At 38.5% G+C, this 20746-nt stretch overlaps 1 protein-coding gene across 2 annotated transcripts in view; it reads left to right on the forward strand.

Moving 5' to 3' along the window:
- lgr4 (leucine-rich repeat containing G protein-coupled receptor 4) overlaps nucleotides 1-20375 on the forward strand; it is a 30283-nt gene extending 9908 nt beyond the window's left edge. Inside the window, exons 2-19 of one of the 2 annotated variants that reach the window (XR_010913785.1) lie at nucleotides 44-115; nucleotides 4505-4576; nucleotides 6066-6137; nucleotides 9030-9245; nucleotides 11498-11569; nucleotides 12960-13028; nucleotides 13430-13501; nucleotides 13742-13813; nucleotides 13960-14028; nucleotides 14125-14196; nucleotides 14461-14526; nucleotides 14669-14740; nucleotides 14835-14906; nucleotides 15033-15158; nucleotides 15483-15580; nucleotides 16029-16082; nucleotides 16223-19188; nucleotides 19594-20375. Coding sequence is in view for 1 of the 2 variants with exons in the window: in XM_067496300.1 (XP_067352401.1) it covers nucleotides 44-115; nucleotides 4505-4576; nucleotides 6066-6137; nucleotides 9030-9245; nucleotides 11498-11569; nucleotides 12960-13028; nucleotides 13430-13501; nucleotides 13742-13813; nucleotides 13960-14028; nucleotides 14125-14196; nucleotides 14461-14526; nucleotides 14669-14740; nucleotides 14835-14906; nucleotides 15033-15158; nucleotides 15483-15580; nucleotides 16029-16082; nucleotides 16223-17631 (2755 nt within the window). In the remaining variant the exon portion in view is untranslated. Of the gene's footprint in view, nucleotides 1-43; nucleotides 116-4504; nucleotides 4577-6065; nucleotides 6138-9029; nucleotides 9246-11497; nucleotides 11570-12959; nucleotides 13029-13429; nucleotides 13502-13741; nucleotides 13814-13959; nucleotides 14029-14124; nucleotides 14197-14460; nucleotides 14527-14668; nucleotides 14741-14834; nucleotides 14907-15032; nucleotides 15159-15482; nucleotides 15581-16028; nucleotides 16083-16222 lie in introns of both variants that reach the window. The other variant, XM_067496300.1, reaches the window with a different exon arrangement.
- Nucleotides 20376-20746: the final 371 nt, after the last annotated feature.

A 20746-nucleotide genomic window follows, 5' to 3' on the forward strand; every position in this document is an offset into this window, starting at 1 on the left:
AACAGTATTAATGAATGACTTCACTATTATTTTTTTTCCATAGTGACCTGAGCATGAACAACATCACTGAGCTTCCAGCATATGTATTCAAGAGCTTCCCCTACCTGGAAGAACTGTAAGTACATTCCTCCTTGTGCTCTTGTTAATGATGTAGTTACTATATGTTTACTCTGTATGATGTTTGCATGAGGGTTGGGCTGTATGATGTGCACCTGGGAGATTTGTACTTCCAAACACACAGTATAGGTGCATAGCTTGCCCTTCTTCTGAAAAAGATAAGTGCAGCATTATGTGAGGTTATGAATCACTCACCATTCCTGAATTGAGCAGAAGCAGTTCTAATGGGTGCGCTAAAGCTCAATCAGAAAGGTTAGGTGAGACATCTAGATGTACTGAAGAAACAATCATATGAAATCCTGTGTGGATTTTTGCTTTTAAGGGATTATCAGGGTGGCACCAGCACATCGACAATCTACACAGGTTTTGTTGAGTGGCACACATCTAATCTTAGTGGGTGTTTGTTATTTCTTTAATCTTCAAATGCTTTGCTGTCTGGCTCAGTTCTCCTGGGAGGTGGTGATAAAATCTGTCTACCTGATATCAGGTAACGTGTGGCCCTGAGAATGCAAAATGACCAGCAAGTGAACAGTGGTTCCAGCTTCACTTGGCCTTTGCGAGCATGTTTTTTCAGCTCTCGTGCATCTTTCAGCTGGCCGAGTCTTCACCCTCTTCTTTTCCCTACACCACTTCAATTTGCTTTGTCGAAAGGCAATTTACTTTTCATCACATTGTGTGGAGGAATGCAAGGCAGGAAGCAAGGGGGGGCAAACAATGGTTTCTTTAGCAACAAGGCTAAAGAAAATGACCCGGTCTTGCTGCTACTTCTTTCTTGTGTTAGATCATCATAATGGATGGACTGTGATTGGGGTGTCTTCTTTTGAAGAAAGGTGTTTTGATTGACAATATCTAACCTTAGTTCATGTTTGTGTTTGTCTTAACCTTTTTTACTGGGAACAAATCTGAAGGCTTGTTTCCTTGAACTTTGGAGGATGACTTTTTCACTCTTGGGCTGCAGCAGTGTCAGTGAACCAGTGCAAAGGCCCTAAAGGCAAAGACAGAGAGGGAGAGTTGAAAGAAAAAGAGAGCAAGCCATCCTTATACAGGACAGGAGCTGAGACAAGGGAGGAATATTCCCTCCTTCGTAGTCACGCAATCTCCTCCACTCTCTTTGTTTCTTGCCAAAGGCACAACAAAGCTCAGCAGACGTGATGACAGGTATTCTGTCTCCTTTGCAGTTTGTTTTGCAGTTTGTTATTCTTGAGAATAACTTGACTCCATATATCTGTGGTGAATTGAGGTAATGACGTCTGAGTAGGTCGTATATGTTACACACATAACAGATACGACATATACATATAAAATGTGGGCTTGCTGTTAACAACATATACAAGGCTGACGAACAACAATGTTAACAAGATATTCCCCTCAGAAAGGCAAACGTCAGAGTAGGACCAAGCAAGTGGTTAATTCAGGTGCAGTGTAGTTAACCACACATAAGTGTGACATATGGTCTACACTAAGGGCTTATTGGCTGCTTTTAGTTATTCTACAGCTTTTTTTTTTTTTTTTGTCCTACATCATAATGAATATAATAAGTAATAGTGAGTATTTCTTAGTGAGTAAATGCTACTAAAATGGAAAAAGCCACTGGTTCCTAAAATGTTTTTCTCCACAAATGCATAGTCAATGGTATGTAGCACAGTAGTGTGTGGCTCCAAATATTACGGTACCCAAGAATCCTGGGTGCTGTAGCCATAGAAAACCCGGTAAGAGGCATAAAACTGAGTGATAGATAATTATAGACATTTTGTTGTCTAGCAGCAGATTTTTCATCCTGCATCACTGTTAACAAATCAGTTATGAGGATTTTAAATTTGAAGACTGGAGAGAACTGGAACTTGGGAGTCATACTTCCACCGTGAACTTTCTATGTGCTCAGCTGTGTACCTTGAACTTTTCTGTCATGTCTAACACAATTGCTAATCAGTGATTATTGTGATTAGTGATTATTGAACAGTGTGAAATGATAAATTTCCTTGCCAACATGAACATAGTTCATGAAACCGCATTCTTATCATCACAACTACCTATACCAATGGTGAGGCGAAAAGGTGTGTATTGAGCATGTAGGTGCATGTTGTGGTGGAGTGATGCTTGTTTCCGTTTTGCAACTGTGGATTCCACCAACGTTAAATTGTATTGTTGTTGTATATTTTGAGGCTCAAATGCTTTTGCTTTTCTACAGTATCACACATTTTTTGCATTTTACTGCTGTCAGACTGCACAACTGGGCTGTGTGTTTCTCTTAAAAGTTAAAATATTGGAATGGTATTGCTTTGGGAGAGAGTGTCACATTCTGTCAAATAAACAAATAAAGAGCAAAAATAAATAAAGCTTTTTTTTTTAGAAGATGCTTTTCTGAAGGTTTTCTAAGTATCTGTATGACTTGTCATACCAGTGTTGCATGTGGTGGTTGTGACACTGACATACTGTAGGATTCTGGGTTGTGTGAACTCTAAAAGAGTTAGGTTGTGTTTATTTAGCCACGTTGGTGACTGTCTGACCAAATCCACAAGAATGATTCAGCAGCTGCAGACCAGATGCTTGTCATTTTGAATTTGTAGTTATCCATATGTGAGTGACAACTTGTACTGTGGTTATGACTGCAACTACAGATTATGGCCTTCAAATTGAAATCTAATTTCAAAAGGCTGTTGAAAGAATCCACTTCACAAATTGTGGTTTAGTAGTGGCACAAATGTTTGACTATGGTTAATTTAGTGGCAGTTCATCTTTAGAAATTATTCACTGGGTTTGTCAATCTGAATTGACAGCTTATTATAAAGCTGGTGAACATCCACATCTTATAAGTCAGCTTTGGTCAACCATGACCAAAACTTTCATTTAATGTGGGTTCAGAGCAGTTAGTCTATTGCTGATGAGACATTTTCTTTTGTAAGAATACCATAAATCGATAAAACTAAATATCTAATACAAGACTTTTCAGTTAGAAAAGAAGTTTCTTCATGGGATTCTTCAGTTGTTTTATGCCCTCTAGTCAAGCTCTTGAATGCTTTCAGTTTGGAAGCACAAAGTTGTGCTGAACAGCACTTTTATACCTTTTTTGTGCTTCTGACTCCATTATTTGGACAGATGGTTACCATACATCTGTGTGGTAATGTATGTAATATAAAACGTACATAAACAATTGGAACAGAAACAAACAGAAGTTCAGCTACTACATTAAGGGTATAATATGCTCTTCTGTCACAGTCAGCATTGATTCTCAGGCTCACACCCAGCAACTCTTGTTGCAGAGAATTCAGCCTGGCCTGACTCACATTGCAGGGTGATAAATCTGTTGCTAATCTCTCAAGCCAGATAGTGCACTTGGACTCTGTGTCCTAGGCAGCCTGTCCCATGCTTATTTACACCCTTATTTCCTATACACTTCCTGCTTCCAACAGGAAAGGGAGCTGTCCCCTCAACCTCAATTAATGCATGGGGGGCCAAAGGAGATGTCCAAGGATAAAAGAACATATATTTTAATGATACTGTTGTATCACCCACAGGGAAATGAATTGTTTCACTTTCTTTAAAGGGAGCACTTAATAGTGAAGTTTAGCAGGTTCACTAAAGAACCTGAGGGGTGGATGTCCAGGAACAGTTCTAATCTCTTGTGGGTGACAGACGAAGTGACAACAGGCCATGGCACAGACACATGTCTTTGACACCCCAGGCCCCATGTTCAAGCTTGAGAGCTGGAACCTGATCTACTGAAGTGTTGGGAATTCTCAGTACTATGCAGTACTTTATTCAGAAACACGACATACTGATTCTTTATCACCCAGCCAATCTAACATATATCAATGTCAAAATTTTAATAACTTGGAAAAGTCTTCAACATAAATGTATAACAATTAGTGTAACTTGTGGTCATCTTAGCAAAATGAACAATTCTGAGTTCAAAACAAGCCAAGAGTCCTCAGTCCCTTAACATATAGGCCTGCAAGAGCTGCAGGGAAGCTAGCATTGTTTACATCTAACAGTCCTACAGTGGAGATAAACAATTATAAAAGTAAAACCGCTGCATTTTTTCTGTACAGAATTTGCAGACAAAACGATTAGGTTAATTGGTGACTCTAAATGCCCAGAAGGTGTGAGTGTGAGCGTAAACGATCTGCCTGTATATGTCTCTCTGTGAGACTGGCGATGTGTTCAGGGTGTGTCTGCTCTACACCAATTTAGTGATTGTTTCTTCTATGTATGGATGGAAATTTTTCATTGTGTCAAAAAAAGTTGGACAAAATACTATATGTACATACTCACTGTATTCTGTGTGTTACAGTGTGTTGTTTTATGCAGATACACATTTTCCTGCAATGTTTGAATATTTGAAAATTGTCTTATATATAGTGTATGCTTGTCTCTTTTTCTCACACAGACGACTTGCGGGGAACGACCTGTCATTCATCCACCCTGAAGCCCTGTCTGGACTGCATCAGCTCAAAGTCCTGTAAGCCTATGCTCTCCCTGCCACCACCACCAGTGTCAACACACACATGCACACAGACTTATGGCTGTGACAGTGTGAAGTTTTCCACACGCTGGGGGAGAGAGCGTAAATATTGCAGTTTGTGGTAACACTGTGGTGCTCTCAGCTACTGCCACCCTAAACATAGTCATAAAATTTACATCAACTTGGAATAGACTAAATGCATTTTTCCATACCTTCTCCAACAGAGGTGTGTCTGTGAAAAAACCCATAAGAAAATTGCATACAAGCTATGTGTAAAAATGTGTTCTCCATAATTTACATCAGGCAGCACAGCCTGGTAAGCTTTTACAGACCCAGAAACACTAAGTGACACACAAATCTCTACCCTGTTGATTCAGCACTGAGCCAAAAGTTCAAAGTCCTGTTGATCTACAGGTGAGGTCTTGGATACAGAAGCGTTTTATATGCTTATTAAGTGATTTATTCCCCATGTTGTATGTACAGTTGCATGTAATAAAATGGGACCAGTCTACACAAGTAATTATTGAGGCTGTTTTAGGGTGGGACAATGTGTCGACGTAATCAATTGCGTAAATACGTCAATTTACGAAACGTGCATCGATGAATCATAAGTTGGGCTAGAAATTAACGGTACACAAAGATTTGGTACCTGGGAAAATTTTCAAACACAAATACACGCCATGCTTCTCAGATATTTAGTTGTAAATAATTCTGAAAACTATTTTTCATTTTCCTTTCACTTCACAATTATGTACCGCTTTGTGTTGGAGATGACCAGAGTGAGAAGCCTCCTCACAGGTGAAACTCTTGCTTTCACTGCATGGTCAGCAAGCACAGGAGGCACACCAATAAAGAAAACTTAGGTTTTGTTTATCGGAGCCATGCATCTCAAAAAACAAGGCTCTACTACTTTACTACAATGGGAGTTGAGTGATTTAAACCTCATCAAAACTCCCATTCGGTGGCTTTAAATCCTCCCGATAATTTTTGATAGAGCTGCGTGCTGCAGACACAAGTTCACACACAAACTCTAATTTAGACCTTAAGGGTTGAAGGATAAAGTTTGGATAATCTTGGAAATGTTTCACTTCGACATTTCCTTTCTCACATACATTCCCTCCATACAAAGTCAGGAGAATGTCAAAATTTCAGTGCACATGTGAAAGGGGCTTACGATAACTTCATGACGCTGTTGCTGGCTGAAGTTCTAGGTTCAAGACTGGAAGACTCAGAAAGGTATCCCTTTTAAAGGGAATTGGTGTAACTAGGGTGGAGCAAGATAAACAACAACAGCATGCAGAAGAGACCTTCAGAAAGCTCACTTAACATAGTTTTTATTGAATGCATATAAAGGTGGATAGATATTGTTTTCAAATCCTGTCCTGCAACTTAGCCCTTTAGTTATCAGGGTACTCTTTGTTTTAAATTCATAATGAAAGAAATTATCAGTTAAATGTAAGTTATCATTTTGTCATTTACCTTTTAGGATGCTCCAGAATAATCAGCTGAAGACTGTGCCCAGTGCAGCTCTAAAGAACCTACAGTCTCTACAGTCTCTGTAAGTCAGTTTTCCTATATTCCTTTTTTAATTACTAATAATGATCAAATGATCAGGTTTTGGTACTGTTGTGAAAGGGCAATAATTAAAGTTTGTTTTTAAGAAATACTTCTGAGGTTTTTGCTCGAAGTTGCAGTTAATTAAAGTTATCAGCATATTTACACAGCCTAATAACTAAAGTGAAATCCAAACTAAAAACTCTAATGTTGATAGTTAAACAGAAATATAATAAAATAAATATTGTTCATAAATATAATAAAACAGCAGCAGCCGTACAGCAAAAAAATCCTAATCTTTATGCAAAGAGTGTAGTTGGACAGACAAGATACACCAAAAAATATACATAGAACCAAACTATGTCAAGGAATAATGAACGGCTCTCCTAATTCTAGTGCCCATTACATCATCCCTAACACATACTTAGAGGTTGAACATGGTAAAAATTCATGGTCTTCATTCTCAGCATGATGATATTGTTTTGAAGATTTTTCCATGCTAGCATGTGCAAACTATTGCTGTGCCTAGGGTGGCCAAAACATTAGAACCACCCAAGAAGATTAATATTCCACTTTTCTATATAATAGAATATAATGCACCCCAGGATGACTCCACCACCCACTTTGACCTCAATAATAAACAAAGTAGAACGATCAGCTTTCTGACACTTTCAACTTAAAAACTGACAAATTATAACATAACCATAGAATTCATAGCAGAGCTGCTGTATTGGATTACATTAGAGTGTAAAGGTGTTCCTAATAAAGTGGCCAGTAAGTGTATGTATATGCAATAAATGAAAAGGGAGCTAATTGGGAACCTGTGTAGAGACAACAGTTGTAAGGACTCCTGAGTTCTGAATGAACTGTAATTGGTTTTTTCAGGTATATGGGTAGACCAGAGAAGAGATAATTACAATAGTCCAGACTGCTGGATATAAAAGCATGCACTGGTCTCTTTGTGTCACTCAGAGAAAGAAGTATGGCTGTATTTTAGCAGCATGTTTGAGCTGATAAAAAGCAGATTTAGTGACAAACCCCACAAGGCTTAAAATTTGATTCTGAGTCAAAAATGACACAGGTTTCTGGCCTGTTGGCTTCTGGGTTGTCCAAGAGAATTTCATTTAATTATTTTTGTTAACAATGTTCTGACTTACTGGCAGATAAAATATCATTTATTTGCCACATGCCATTTTTGACGTCAATACTAGACATAGCAAACCGCAGGTGCAATCTTCTTAAAATTTGAGAACAGTAGTTGAAATCTTATTATTTACTTGAGCCTTTTTTGACAGTATTTAAGGGTGACTCTGCTCAAGTACATCCCGTACTTTACTCCAGGATTCAGCAGATCTGTAGCTAATGTTATCCTTTTTATCATGGAGTTTGTGTCCTTACTGATAGCTTTCACCCTTCTCAGAATTTCCTGCTCTACTAACATTAAGCCTGGGCATTATTTTTCGCCAGCACGTGGACATGGCTTTATTTGTACCTCCACCACTTTGCCATTAAATTTGACATGGACTAATGTGGGAACGGATCCAGCTGGAGAAATGTCCAGAAAATCCAGCTTTCAGCTATTAGCACCCCCCCATATCCCTCCCCTTGTCCCTTGCTTCCCCTCTTCTTTTTTCTGCCTCTCTTCTTTCTTTTTAACAGATGTCTTTTCTCTGTGGAGGTTTTAAGGTCTGTAGCTGAAGTAATATGGTTTGGCAAAGCCAGTACTTGGTGTGTATAAAGCCTTAGAGAGCTAAATGTCAATCAAGACTGTTTTTCTTCCAGCCCAGACACTTGAGGAATTTTGAGGGAGGGCGAGACACTCCATAAAGGAGGATAGCAGGAAAAAACAGCACAGTGTTGGTGAAAAGAACACTTAAACACTGCTTAAATAACAAAATGTCCCTTTTTATCAGCACATTATTCGCTTCTGATTAGATTGGTGTGCAGAGGTCCCCGCTTTCTTAAAAAAAAACATGGATTTTGCTCATCGTATAATTTAATAGTGCGGGAACCTGGAATATATTGTCAGGTAAATATATTGCTATGACATCTAGATAAACATGTGTCACCCTCTGTAGTTGTAATTTTCAGTATGACGTTTGTATGATTCATTTTTAAGAATCAAGAGTTTCCAAATGTGAAAGATGACAAATATCTTAGTATTTCAAAGAATTGAGAATAAATAAAACACTGTGAGTTAGACTGTTACAGTTGTATTATAATATAGTCATTGTACTAGTTAGTGGTTACACACAGGGAGTGTAGCTGCAAGGTAAATCTCTTAATTTCTACAAGTCTGTCTTTTTTTGCAAACCTTGGGCTACAGTCACAACATGTTAGTATAACCAGAAATCTAAATGTGTCTTGATGAATTGTCAGTTTAGCTGCACACTGAGCTAGTGCAAGATACAGAGGTGAATGATGTGAGGTTGTGCAAATACCACTTTGGTGCCTCTTTTGGAATATTTTCTACATGAGGCCTATAAAGTAAAGTCATCAATGTTTAATAGTGGTTGAAATATCTGTGATGAAATAAAATCTTTTGAGATAAGTATCTAGTTATTCCTAATAAAATTATTAGTTTGTGATCAAATATATCCTCTACTTTATCTACTGTACTTTACTTTATCCTCTACTATATCATCTTCTTTATCTTATTTGTGTCTTCTGTTGATGCCACTGTAACCCTGATTTTAGAAATGTCGCTTTGTAAGGGAAGAATATTCTTGTTCCAATATTATCAAAAGAATAAGAAATTCTTGAACCACAAATTTGTTATACCTTGAAAGAATGTGTAATAAATAAAGTATTGAAGTTATGAAAAGTTTAGTTGATTTGTCTTTGTCAAAAAGAATCATGTAAATCTGTGTTTTTACTTTTTTTCTCTGTTGCATAGTCGCCTGGATGCAAACCATATTACCACAGTTCCAGATAAGAGTTTTGAAGGCCTTCAGCAGCTGCGCCACCTCTGGCTGGATGATAACAACCTGACAGAGGTCCCCATTGGTTCTCTGAGACACCAGACGAACCTTCAGGCTTTGACGTTGGCGCTCAACCGCATCTCGTACATACCGGACAACGCCTTTGCAAACCTTACAAGTCTAGTAGTGCTGTAAGTTATAATAATATAGCTAATAATGAGAATTAAAACCTCCACAGTAATGTTTCATTTTCAAGTTTTACAGTACATTGGTTACAGTCTTTCTGGGCACTTTGAAAAAAATGATCGGAGGCCCCAAACTGAGAGTGCATTCATGTTAGACGTACTGAGGTGTACTTCTGATGTCAATTTGTCAGTGTAAACGTAAATTGTATTTTACCCCAACACGCAACAAACTCATTATTACCCCTTAAGGACAGTGGTTGTAAAGAGATAAGTAGTCAAACCATCATTTAGTGGATTGATTCCTTTAAGCATCGTTACATAATGTGCCTTTTCAGTCAAGGATTGAGGTAAGAAGACTATTTACAATATTACTACAAACGTTGCATGCAGTATTCCTAAATCTATACAATAAATGACCATCAGGAACAACCTGCTGGAGTACTTTAAAAAAACTTAATTAACCAGGCACACTGACTGAGAACATTCTTGTGTTACTAAAAACGACCTGAGGGAGGAGCTGAAGAAGTATTAATGTATTGCAGATCACAATATTTCTTGAGCTGTAAGGCAGCATATGCACATTTTTGCACTGTGACTGTACAGTAATAGTCTGAATCAAAAAAGGAAGAGGGCTCTACATGGACTTTCTTAATTATTTTCTTTTATTAATAAAGCAGCATAAATTCAAGGCACAATGTTTTGGTCTCTGCCTTTATCAGAGGCCTGGATTTAATACAAATTGGCTTTATTAAGAAACGAATAACTATGTCTGTGTGCAGCACTCCACCTTGATAAGGTTGAGGTGATTTTAAGGTTCTTCTGAGCCATGGCAACTAATGAGACGATGAACATTTTTCTGAGTTAATGTTTTTTGGGAGGAAGTCGTTCTAATTTACTGTCTGGAAAATGTCTTACCTGGGTATACTGAGATTACCTGAGAATAGTAAGTAAAATACAGTGACAAGAAAGAAATATGTGAAACATTTGGCACAACTTGTTTTACTGCATTTATTAGTGATAAAATATGATGTTTTTTCCTTCATATATAACATAGACCAAATCATAGTACTTAAGTCATACTGTACTTAAATAGTTAAAGATTCTCTGTGCTGGTGGAAAAAGTAAGTCTGAGCTGGCAGAATCGACTGTATCCCTATGATAGACCAAGAAACTTGGAAATTACTTTTCCCATTTGAGGTTGCACTTTCAATATACAGTATAACTAGCTACAGTCCATTTCTTTGTTTTAGCCTTTAGCTGTACTTTGACTGAGTATTCAACATTGTTTTTATTTACTCCATTTCAACTGTCTTTGAGATGCTATTTTTGCGAGGCTTGTCAATTGATGCTTTTTGTGAGTACCAATCTAAAAAAGCTTTAATGTTTTTATGTCTCTGCATCATTGGTAAGGTTAGGTCACATAATTCAAATGATTCACTTGCTTTTTCTGTGTTCACTGTGACTGTACTGCCAGTGTTTCCCACTGAATTAATGAATCTGAAATTCATCATATAGTGTTGAGTTTTTTATGTTGATTCACTCTTTCATTATTCTCCCTCAAAAGAGTTCTCTTTGCATGATGTTCTTGTTCTGTATGGATTATCTGAGTGACTACAAATCACATACCAAACCGAAACATGCTCTAGTATTTATTTCCACAGTTTACAGTTCATAAGTCAACAAACTGGGTTGCTACTCACGTCCTGCTGTGTTTTTGCATGCACAACTGAAATAGACCATTGGGTTTTGAATTTGAATGTTAATTTATTGTGAAAAAGTATTAACACTGAGTAGTAATGTAAAATCAAGATATCTTCTAGTTTGATTAATGGTGGGAAATGCTAAAACCTTCCATGAGTAGTTTGTGGGGCATTACGAACCTGACTGATTGTTCCAAAGTTACATTTTTCCCTGCTGCTGTTATACAGTCACACAAACTCTCTCTTTCTTTCTCTCTCTCTCTCTCTCTCTCACACACACTCACACTCACACTCACACTCACACACACACACACACACACACACAGAGCGGTACTGCTGCAGGGTTAGTATAAACATGACAGGATAAACAGGAAGACCTTGAATCTATTAAGCAAGAAAAGCCTTCTGCATATACACATACAGAGCAGACACCTGATTTCATAAATCACAACACTGGATTAAACCTACAGTATGAGGTTTTTTTATTTTATTTTATATCTGTCATGGCATTAAAATCTTACAGATGTACAGCGTATAAAAATTCCTTTACTTTTTCAGACATCTTCACAACAACAGAATCAAGGAGATTGGAGACAGTTGTTTTGCTGGACTGTTGAACCTGGAAACACTGTAAGTGCACAGTCATACAGTAGTTTATGTGTCTGAGTGTGTGTGTGTGTATATCAGTTTGAATGTGCTTGTACTTGTGTTTGCGTGTACTAACAGCTCCCCCACCCACCTCTGCTCCATTCCTCCAGACATCATTGTGTCCACTTCCTCCTTTAATTGCTTTAGGATAAATAGAGCAAAGTACATGATGCTTATCAAATCTGCCCTCCCACTGTTCACTTCCTCCTGCCACACATTTATGAAGTCTTTTAGCGACAGCCTTACCTAATAGCAAACAGCTTTTGTACAAAGATCATGCCTTTACAGCTGACTTGAATGTCCTGATGCTACTTTGTTTTGTTCTAAATCCCATCTTAAGCATTAAAATACAGCATTTGTTGATACTCAGACTATCCAATATTTTCCTACCTACACAGCACAGTCATCACATGTAGGGTTATATTATAATTAGTAAAGGCAGTTGAAGTGAGTTTGTGAATAGAGTGGGTTGAGCTGCTGTAATAAGAATCTTTGAAAAGGATTTAGACAGACTCTGTATTTTTAAATGGGCAGAAGTTGGAGCTTTACACAAATAGGAGCACTTCAGAGGCAACGGCCATGTTAACCTAAAGCAGGTTAAACAATACAATCGTCAGAGTAGATTCTGTTTAATAAAAAATGATGGTCTGCTGTTTGTGTGCCGGTTAAGTTGTGGTGCATATGCCTGCTTCACATTGTGCTGAATCATAAAGTAATTATTAATTGATTAAGAGAGAATTTTACTTTTTTTTTTTAAATGAATTATTCTTTTGTAATTGATCCTGCATAAATGCTGAACTTCTGCCATTTCTGACTCAATTGTGAGGATATCCTGTCATTTTCTCAATTGTTGTAGTCATGCAATGTGAACATAAAAACGGAACTACACCAACAGCACCTTTGGGATAAGCATGACCTGGGTGACTAAGCATTTTCACAGACAATGTGAACGTGGGCTTCCAAAACATCCTTATTATTTTTATTTTTATAGTAGGGCTGCACAATATATTGTTTCAGCATCGTCATTGCGATTGAAATCTATCTATCTATTTCTAAAAATAAAAGTTGCTTGCAATAAGATTAAATTTAACTTTTTTTTTTTTATTTTAACACTGATTTTACAATGGAGAGAGTACTGGTCAGTTGTTTTTTTTTTTTTTTGCGCTGTAAAAGAACTTTGTTAGGATTGCTGTGCTCTCCTAATGAGAGCAGTAATAGAGAGAATTCCACGTTCATAGGAACAATCAATAATTGTTGATATTTGTGTTGGAACATACCAGAGGAATTTAAGTGGATCTATTTTTTATTTTTTTAAAAGTCATAATGCAAAATAACACGACTACTTCCCGTATCTCTCTGTGTGTCATCGTAGAGATCTTAACTTCAACAACCTGGTGGTATTTCCCAAAGCAATTGAGGCCCTCCCCAAACTGAAGGAACTGTGAGTATAACCTGTTTCTCCTGGATGAGGGAAATGTTTTGTACCAAAACTTGTAGAAAGCCAGGGATTGGTTATCACCAAAGCATCAAGGGAATTTGTAATGTCTTTTAGTTTTTATGTGAATAAAATGAGACCTGTGAACTAAATACTGAGAAAATGCAACACATGAGCAAAGTAGCATAGTCAAAGTCATAACCTTTCTGACGAGCACATTTGCTGTAAAAGAGGAGTGAAATGAGTTGTTTCCGATTAAGATTTTTTTTTTTTTTTGTAAAACCCTTTCTGTTCTCAATTTGGTTGAACTCTCCATGCCTTTTGTATCATAACTTTTATTTGCCATGGTATTTTAACTTTTCGAGTTTCATACTGAACAAAGTGTCTGCTTGACCTTGTTTCTGCAGTGGGTTTCACAGCAATGACATTGCTATTATACCTGATGGGGCTTTCCATAACAACGCCCTCCTGCGAACCATGTAAGTTCAAACTCCTTGACTCACTAAAACAACTTAGAAACAGACATAACAAACTAATAACTCAAATATGTTCAAGTGCCACTGTTGAGTATGTTTACTGATAAGCTGATCAGCTGATATGGGATATGAGTGCGTGTGTGGCTTCAGATAATTGACCAGAAGATGGTGCCATTCATGCACAGTAAATAACTTTGGTTGCTCTCTCCTTGTGCACCTCTTGTGCTCCTCTTGTCCTCCCAGACATCTTTATGACAACCCTCTCTCCTTTGTGGGAGCTTCGGCTTTCCAGAATCTGTCAGACCTGCATTCCCTGTAAGTTATTCCCTTCATTCAGTGAAGACTTGAATGTTAAAAAACATTTAAAAACATTTAAATATGTATTTTAAAGGTCCTTTGGCTAACACTTGGCTTGATGGCTATGAAAGTGATTTTACTATCTGTCACCACATGTGTTCCAGGATGTTACGTGGGGCGAGTATGATGGAGGACTTTCCCATCCTCACATGGACTAATAATCTTGAGAGTCTGTAAGTGAACATTCACATGCATGGAGATATATCATCTGTTCCTGCTTGTGCTTTTGTCTGTCTCAGAGGTGATAGGTTAGGTTTTCTATTTTCCAGGACCCTGTCAGGAACCAAGATATCATCCATCCCCGTCGACCTGTGTGAGGATCTCAAATTGCTTCGAACACTGTAAGAGACTTTTTCTTTTGCTCCCCAGTAGTAGAATTAAAGGATGGAATCTACAAATATTTGTACATGTGGGGGATTAATCATTAGGTACTCGCAGTACTGGAACAGTACTCTCCCTGTATAGCATGGTGGGCTAACACTAGTTTTGACAGATGTAGATCATTTATTACCTTACAGTGTGGAAAACAATCTTTTGTCTTTATTCTTTAATTTTAAATTGTCCTGCTTTTCTTATTATTGAAGCTGTTTGTTTCCCTTCATTAGTGACCTCTCCTATAATGAGATCAAGGGACTACCCTCCCTACAGGGCTGTATCCTGCTCCAGGAGATGTGAGTGTTGACCACGTAGGAGTCTGTTCACAAATCATTTCAGACAGAAATGTTAAAGATTATCATATAATGACAAGCAATACAGGTCCTCAAGTTGATGATTCACTGTAGTATTTGTTACATTCTTGTTTTCAATTTACAGAAGCTTTCAGCACAACCACATTCAAGAAATAGAAAGGGACACTTTTCAAGGTCTTTCTGCTCTCCGTGTACTGTAAGTCCACTCAGTCAGTACACACTCGGCAGTACACATAGTAACACGGGCTAAAAAAAAGAAATGTTTATGCCTGGATTCTGATTTTACACAGAGACCTGAGTAGAAATGAAATACGAGTTATCCACAGCGATGCTTTCCTCACTCTTACTGCTCTGAACAGCCTGTGAGTATAACCTGTGTATTATTTTAATAGTTTTCATTTTAATAACAATTCTGGTTGCCTATCATCCTTTGGCTTTACTCTTTGTATTGTTAAGAATGACACTTTTCATGTGTTATTGTTTTTTAGAGATCTGAGTATGAACTCTCTGACTGTGATTCCAACAACTGGACTGGGTGCTCTCAGTCAGCTGAAACTCTCAGGGAACCCGCAGATGAAAAATGTGCTGACTGCAAAAAACTTACCTAAACTCAGGTAGGAGAGAACTATTACAGTAGATGAATCCTGTAGTGAACCATCTTTCTCTGTCTGTCGATTAGATTTATGTGACAGACTGACAGAAGGACAGAAACACACTCCACCATCTCTCGTAATGAGAAAGCCAGCTGATTCTGTTTTATCTACAATTGGGGATGCACTATGGAAACATCACAATATTATTATTATAAAAAAAATATGAATGGCCAAATGTTTGCTTTATTTATACCTTTTCCAAATAGGCGTTAACATTCTGGCCCATCTACATTGTCAACGTGGTTCTCGACAGGATGTTCAGTCTTTCTAAATGTTTGTTTGTAGGTCGATTTCTGTCCCTTACGCCTACCAGTGCTGTGCATTCGTTGGATGTGACTCAGTCACCAGTTCTTCTGAGGAAGATGATGTAAAGAAGTCTAAAGGTGAAATTGCTGCAGTGGGACCCTTTTTGTTGTGTGTTTACATGTAAAGTACTAAGTTTAAGGAAATGTTATGAACCAGAAGGAAAAGTGAGAAAAGTGTGAGTTATGACTGTAAAGTTACTTCAAAAATGTAGGAAATATTGTACACTAATACATAATGCTTTTGCAAGAAGTGTGGATTCTGTTCATTATGTCTGTAAAACATTTCCCGTTTTAAGTGATCCATTAAAGTTCTGGACCACTGGATACTACAGACTAGTAACCATATTAAATTCAGGTATCAGGCAGTTAAGTCTATAATAATTAACTAACTATTGTTGTTTTATAGCACAAAGTCAAACAAAAACAGTTGTTAACATACTTTGTACTGCATTTGCCTTTTTTGTTACTGCGTTTACTTATTTATTTATTAAATTACATTACATTATATTAACTTTTTTTATTTCAGGTGGGGAGGATGGGGAACGAATCTCAATGATAATGCATTGCTCTCCATCGCCAGGTAAGAATTGAGCAGATTTTTTCATCTTCCATTATAATTGTGCATGTTTTCTTTGGCCAATCAATGTTCAAGTGCTTTAAAAAAATCTAAAAATAAGTTAAGAGTATAGTTTTCAACAACTGCCTGTTTTTCCTCCTCAGGAGCCTTCAAACCTTGTGAACACCTCTTGGGTAACTGGATGATTCGGCTAACAGTCTGGTTCATCTGTCTGGTGTCACTGGTCTTTAACAGTCTGGTGCTGGTGGCCACCTTTTCCCCCACACACCGAGCTGCAGGACATTCCCACCCTCTAGTGCCGTCTCTCTCTCCAGCCCGGCTACTGATGGGGTTGCTGGCTCTGGCCAATCTGCTGACAGGCCTGTATGTCAGTGTGCTGACCGTGCTTGATGTTGCTACCTGGGGCTCTTTTGCTGAGTTTGGCGTGTGGTGGGAAATGGGTCCTGGCTGTCAGATCACAGGAGTTCTGGCCGTCTTCTCCTCTGAATGGGCAGTCCTGTTACTGTCTCTGGCAGCCGTGGAGCGCAGTATGGCCGTGCGGACTATTCTCGGAAAGGCAATGATGTCTCCTAGAAGAAACGGCAGCAGCCACCGCAGATGGTGGAGAGTAGATCGACGCTACAGTCTTATTGCAGGAATGCTTGGGCTGCTGGCTGCTGCTGGAGCCTTCCTGCCCCTCTTGACATCCAATGAACAGTCCTCCTCTCCCCTCTGCCTGCCCTTCGCTGGTGGTGAGAGTCCAGCTCTGAGTGTTACAGTGGCTCTGGTGCTGCTCAACGCTCTGGCTTACCTGTTCACTGCAGCTGTGTACACTCAGCTGTACTGCCACCTTGGAAGAGTGGAGCTGGCCGATCCGGAACAGACAGGCGCCCTGCGACACGTTGCCTGGCTCATCTTCACCAACTGTATCGTCTTCTGCCCTGTGGCCGCTTTCTCCTTTGCCCCACTCTTGACTGGCTCTACAGCCGGTGGCCCAGAGATCGCCAAGTCTGTCATCTTGATCTTCTTCCCGCTACCTGCATGTTTGAACCCAGTGCTGTATGTGTTCTTCAGCCCAGCCTTCAGGGATGACTGGCTGAGACTACGTGGCCACAGAGGTTTAACAAGGGAGGCAAAGGCTGGTGCTGAAAGTCATGGAGATGATGGTGGCGGCCGTTCGGATCTTTCAGACTTAGGCTCCTCCACCCACCTGGGCTTTGACTGTGGGGTGTACTCACAGCTTTGCGGAGAGACAGTTGTATGCGAGCAGTGCGAGGCAGTGCTGCATGCCAGGACATGCTCTTCCCCCTCGTCCTCCATAGTCTGTAGACATTTGCTGAAGTCTCACAGCTGTCCCACCCTACTAGCAGGAGGTGCAGTGAGCCAGCATGCTGAGGGGTTCTGGGCAGACAGCGGCACACCGTCTGCTCAGTCTGAGTATGCCGACGAGGGGGACTCGTTTGTGTCAGACAGCTCGGACCAGGTTCAGGCATGCGGCAGGGCTTGCTTCTGTCAGAGCAGGGGCCTTCCTCTCGTACACTACTCCTACAACATACCTCGAATCAAGGACTAAAGGCACTTTGGAGCTTCAGTACTCTTGTATGCACAGATCTCTCTTTCATGTGAATTTAGACACCACAAAAATATGTCAACATTTTTATATCAACCAACAAAATGTGCCAATTCTTCTGCTCAAAAACTTTTCAGCAAGCACTTATATTTGTTATTAATGTGTAAACAGAGATGCAGCCAATCATATGAAAAAACTTTGTCTTTTTTTAACTCAGAGGCCACTTCTGAGAAAGCTTGTCTGAGCATGTTATGTTGCAAACTAGTCGACAAAGGAACTTGCAAAGGAAAATCTTGCCACCGGTGCCTGCCTCTTGCTTGTGATTCACAATCATGATGTTGCGAGTCTCATAGTATGTGTCAAGGATTTTGCGATTCTCTGTTTTACCTGTTCTTATAAGCTTTTTAAATGTTTATTGTTATATGTTGTGTCAGTTTTTAAAAGCTTCCCGACAGTACATGTAATTGTTGAGTTTTTTTTAATACATTTTTAAAGTAAATGTAGCAAATGTAATAATCTTCCTAGACTTTTATTGTATGAATGTAACTTTCAGGTGGTCTTGACCCACCAGAGGGGAATAAATTAACATTAGCAATAACTTCTACTCTACCTGCCAGTGAGAGACTGGCAAACTCTGGCCTGTAATAAACACTTTTTTTGCTTTAAGTTTCTAAGACTAAGAATGTGATAAATGTAGCAGATATCACTGTTTTAGCAAAAAATTATGCATTGTGGTTTTAAAATATGTTGTTAATTGCTGGATCTACAAGAGTGTGTGAGGGTGGGGACAGTTTCAGGTGTTTGAAAGGTGGCCTATGAATGATGAATATATCGTATAATCCAAGCATTCACCTAAACTACAGCACCTCTCTGTTGAATGCACAAATACACACTGACAGGATAATGTCCTTATTTTCTTTAGTCTGAAGAATTATACATGTTGTTTTTAAGCCTGGGCCTTTTTTTCTGAGTTTATGCCATCATGTTGTTTCATTTGGATCAATATTTTACTTGCTAAGAGTGGAACTATATATTTTGTTTGTTAATGAGCCAAGAGATGCATCAAACCCAACGACTATATAACTGTAAAACCATTTTCTCTTTTAAAGTAAGATTAGATGAGATATGCTTTTATCTGATGTGGAGATTGTTTTTGGCGAACAGAAAAGCTGTTGGATGGTATGGTGAGGTGTTTACTCCTTTTTCCAGACTTTGCAATTTAAGCTGAACTTACTGACTCCTGGCTCCAGCTCTATTGTCAGCATAAAGATATAAGCGTGATAATCACATGTTTGCCTGCTCTGGCCATAAAAAAAGAATACTTGCCAAAATGTCACAAAAGAAAAATACTGCTGAGTGATTTCTGACATACGGTTCTGAATTATTTCGAACTTATCATTAAACATAATTTGGCTTGTTATAAGTTAAATACATGAATAGCATCCAAGTTAAACACCTGAATGTAATCCCACTCTTCCACTTCATCCAGCTTGATCTGAGTGCAGCACCAGACTGGCAGCGAGCTGAGTCAACAAGAAAGCGTAGGAGCAGTGCCAAAAAGTATGAAGAAGACCATTACAAATGAAATGTTTTTCAATCATTATTCAACCAAAGATATTTAAAGACCGATATCTACAGTACAGTGTGTTTATGCATTTCAAATGATTTTTTTTCCCCCTTTCTTTTCCCCTCAATGTTTGTATGTGTTTGTCTACCGGCTGTACTCTACAGTGCGGTAATTGGCAGAATTTTGACCAAATTAAATGTCTGATGAGACAAGAGAAAATAAGGCCCACATTTAAATCAAGATGAATTACCTTTAAGTTAACTCTCTCTACTGTCTTTGCAATCCAGTTACAATACTAATAACTGACTCAGACACTATGTTCAATTAAATCGCCCTGTTGTCATTGTAAAGGTTGTCAGAGGAGCATTATTATAAGCACATGCATTTTTCATCCCCAGTGCTGACCTGAGTGAGACTGTACAGACGAGGGATCGACTGACAGTTTGGTGTGCTGGAGCAAGACTGTACGCATTAAGGCAGATACACCCTCTGAGCATGTATCCACAAGTACACGCCATGTGAGTGCTCAGGAATTTAGGCAATGTAGAGAACCTTTTGCTTCCACCAACCAGACATTCTTGTGTTCTTATGATGCATCATTTCATTTCATTTTAATCTTTTGGGTTTATGCAGGAGTTTTCACATGGTCTCGACTGGGTGTGTAAATTCCTGCATCAACCAAAATGTTGGTTGATTGTGTGTGTGAGGCGTCTGATGTCCCATGTACAAATCTTTTAGTGGTTTGTTTATCGGTTTTTGAAATTGTGTGTAAATTATTTAAAAGGAAAATAAGTAATCGAGAATGGGATGCTAACCAAGGAAGCTACCTCCTCAACTGTAGTGGCTACCAGCAGTGCTTTGTAAAAGAATGGTCAGTTTGTATTTGTTGTTACTCTTTGTCTGCATTCTTGGCTTAGATTGACGCGGTTGTACTTCATCATTTTAGTTCAGTGCAAATTGGGGGAAGAATCTATGTACTGTATACTGTGATTTAATTTTTAATTTTTTTTTTAAACCAAACTATAATTATAAAAATGGCTCACTTAATTTAAATTGAAATTAAATGTTATGTTTTTTGTATCATTTTTCACTAGATCTCCCCAATTTGTTTTTTTTCTGATCAAGTAGAAGGTCAATAATTCTACAAATTGTGAATGAATAAAATTTACTACACAACCTTTTTATTTACTTTTTTTTAAAGGCTGTAATCAACATGATCACAACTTACATATGAATATGTTGCACTTTTCACCAGCATAGTGATATATCAGATTGTCTAATGTTATCTGTAACACCTTTTCTAGCTAAAGCAGCTCTAGTTTTAGGTTTATAGTTGTACAGTGATTTCTGAGGTTTAGTTACTGTAGACAGTCTTTATCGCACCGTGTCATTGCACGGTCAGGTCACCTAGAATTCAATATCTATTTTCAGTATTTTGTTTCCAGCTCACTAGAAGTGTTTTAGGCCAACTGATCAGACCCTGAGCCCAGTAAAAAGAAAATGTAATGGTAATTAAGTGAGGACTCACCATTGTTCCTAAAAATATGTGAT

The sequence above is a fragment of the Channa argus genome, chromosome 2, assembly GCF_033026475.1.
Source record: "Channa argus isolate prfri chromosome 2, Channa argus male v1.0, whole genome shotgun sequence".
In the NCBI taxonomy this organism is placed as follows: Eukaryota; Metazoa; Chordata; class Actinopteri; order Anabantiformes; family Channidae; genus Channa; species Channa argus.